This window comes from Mus pahari, chromosome 18, assembly GCF_900095145.1.
Source record: "Mus pahari chromosome 18, PAHARI_EIJ_v1.1, whole genome shotgun sequence".
Classification (NCBI taxonomy): Eukaryota; Metazoa; Chordata; class Mammalia; order Rodentia; family Muridae; genus Mus; species Mus pahari.
The window spans coordinates 14,144,857-14,147,815 of NC_034607.1; the positions used below are offsets into that span (position 1 = coordinate 14,144,857).

At 46.2% G+C, this 2,959-nt stretch overlaps 1 protein-coding gene across 1 annotated transcript in view; it reads right to left on the reverse strand.

Annotated features, from left to right (window-relative positions):
- Window positions 1-2,959, reverse strand: part of Ptk7 (protein tyrosine kinase 7 (inactive)) — a 65,174-nt gene that overhangs the window by 13,596 nt on the left and 48,619 nt on the right. Inside the window, exons 8-10 of the mRNA XM_021217749.1 lie at window positions 2,443-2,576; window positions 2,169-2,304; window positions 1,935-2,054 (exon numbers count right to left, since the gene is read on the reverse strand). Of these exons, the coding sequence (XP_021073408.1) occupies window positions 1,935-2,054; window positions 2,169-2,304; window positions 2,443-2,576 (390 nt within the window). The remainder of the gene's footprint in view (window positions 1-1,934; window positions 2,055-2,168; window positions 2,305-2,442; window positions 2,577-2,959) is intronic.

Consider the following 2,959-nt stretch of genomic DNA (forward strand, 5'->3'; position numbering starts at 1 on the left):
CTAGCATGAGGATAGTGTTCGTGTATACAGATTATTGAAAATGCCAGGACTCTAGGAGGCTGAATCTCCTTGAGATTTTTTTTTTTTTTTTTAGCTTTATTTATTATTATATATAAGTACAGTGTAGCTGACTTCAGACACACCAGCAGAGGGCGCCAGATCTCATTATGGGTGGTTGTGAGCCACCATGTGGTTGCTGGGATTTGAACTCTGGACCTTCAGAAGAGCAGTCGGGTGCTCTTACCTACCGAGCCATCTCACCAGCCCTGTTCATGTCATCTTATAGATATATTATACATTTACTTATACTGTTTATATATTTTATATATTTATTTTATATTACTTATACATTATGTAGTTATTTAAATATAAACAATATATTATGATTTATTATATTATATATTATATACTATATAATTATATAGTATATATTAATATGTTATATATTATATGTAAATGTTATATATAACATAAATATTATACACACACACACACACATCCACTTCTGGGATTCTTTTCCAAAGGAAATCAATCCAGAAAAATAAAACCCACGACCATTGGGATTAGAATCCAATAGAACAATAAGAAGGAGGGGTAACAATCCAAACCTCTAAATGAGAATGAATCCAATTATGAGGTTGTTATTACTATAGTTGAGACTGATATTATGTACAATAAAGACAAAGGAGAGATGCTTAATAATGTTAAATTAAAAATCATGTTAAGCACTGGGTATGGTAGCACACTTCAATCCCAAAACTCAGGAGGCAGAGGCAGCCAGATCTATGTTTGGGAACAGCCTGGTCTACAAGGACAGCTCGCTCTGCCTCTCAGGGCTAAGCAGTGAGATCTTGCTTTAAAAAGAAGACAGGTGGGGGAGGGGAGCTGGAGGGATGGCAGAGCAGTACGGGCACAGGGCTGTCCTTCCAGGTCTCAGGTTGGACCCTTAGCATCCACAGCACCGCTGGCTGCTCCCAATCTTCTCTAGCTTCCATCTCCAGTCCCCATGGATCTGATGCCTTCCCTGGCCTCTGCAGGCACTACACTCCCACCATGCCCAGACATACCTTTGAGCAAAACACCCACACACATAAGAAAAAATAAAAAATAAAACAACAAAAACCACATATACTCTGAGCTTGGTGGTCCACATCTTAAATCCCAGCACCCGGGGAAGCAGGGGCAGGTGGATCCCTGGCAGTCGGAGGGCAGTCTGCTCTACATTATAAGACCGTCTCCAAAGCCAAAAAGCCAAAAAGGTAAGGTGCATGGGTGTGGGTGCACACCTATAGTCACAGGACTTGGAAAGCCGCCGTCAAGGTCAGACCGGGCGGCACAGGGAGTTCCAGGACTGCTAAAACTATATAGTAAAACCTTATCTATGACAATTAACAAACTAAACTAATTAATTAAATAGTTAAAAACTTAAAAAAAAAAAAAAGGTTTTAAAAATGGCTCTGTGAAGGCAGCTTGCCTCACAGACAGAAGGTCACAGGTTCAACCCCAATGACTCTCCTAATCCAAATAAACAAAATAAGCACGCCTTTGCTCAGGAAGAGCATTATGTAAAAGTTGTATATATAATAAAATTACTATGCAAGAGTAAGAGAGGCACAGAAGGAGACCGACATAAAGATGGCAGACGGTGCAGTGATTTGCACACCCCCAGACAATGTTTATCAGACTCCACGCTACTTTAATGCTGGCGACAAGGGGTCTCGACACCACTGCCTTGACAACCCAGCCACATGCCAGTCACCGTCTGTGCTGACCAGCACTGTCCTCTTGACCCCTCTGGGGTTATAGTTTTCCCCTCTCTACTGGACTACATCAATCAGTCCTTCATTTCTGGTTTCTCTCAACAATTCCAGGTATAGGCTGGGCACTCCCCTGTCCCTCTTGGCTTGCTTTAGCCTGTGTCATGTGGTACCCACCTGCCCGTACCCACTTAACTGTGGGCTTCTCCCGGCCAGTGGCTGAGCAGGGCACCGTAGCCTCCTTATCAAACTCCATGCACTGCTGTGGCTGCGGTGGTGGCGTGAACTTGAGTTTTTCTGGGACAGTAGGGAAAGAGAGGAGAAAAAAACTGAGACAAGGAGAGGGGCCAGGGCCATCCCTGTCACCCCCTTACCTAAATATTCTCCAACATAATACATATGCCAACTCACCCAGCACCTGGACTCGAGCCTGGGCCTCGATGCTGCCGGCTGGGGTACTGCTCACGCAACGGTACAATGTCCCGTCATACACCTCCACGCTATTGATGCGCAAGGTCCCATTCTTCGAAACTTCGAACCGCGAGTCCTGTGGGACAGACTTGAGTAGCCGAGGGCTAGTTCTATCTCCCTGAGGGCAGCCATGGGGCTGACAGAGGTCTGGGGCTATGCACTGACTAAGGCTGTGGGGAACTCTCCCATCCACCAAGGAGCCATCCTTTCTCACCTCCGAGATCAGCATCTGGTTCCTGTACCAGATCACAGTGGGCTTGGGTGTAGCCTGTGTCAGACAGTGCAAGTAGCCGGGCTTGCCCTCTTCCAGCTGGCTGTCTTGGGGCTTCCTAAGCCACGTGGGTACAGCTAGAGGGACAATGAGACACAGGAAAAGCTGAGCAACAGGTTTCCACAACAGACGTCTCAATCACAGAGGTCTAACTCACGGGTGCTCCTGAATTCAGAGCTCCCAGGCCGCTCAGGTGACACGCAAGGGCCTGGGTGCCAGCACTTTCTAATCCCTTTATTCCATCCATAATAAACACCCAAGGTGCATTCCTCTACCCACGGTCCGGCTAGGAAAACCGAAGTTCGAAGAAGTAATGGCCACTGCCACCACAAGAGAAAGAGGATGCACACTTTTGTTTTGTGACTTGGGAGGCAGAGGCAGGCGGATTTCTGAGTTTGAGGCCAGCCTGGTCTACAGAGTGAGTTCCAGGACAGCCAGGACTACACAGAGAAACCCTGTC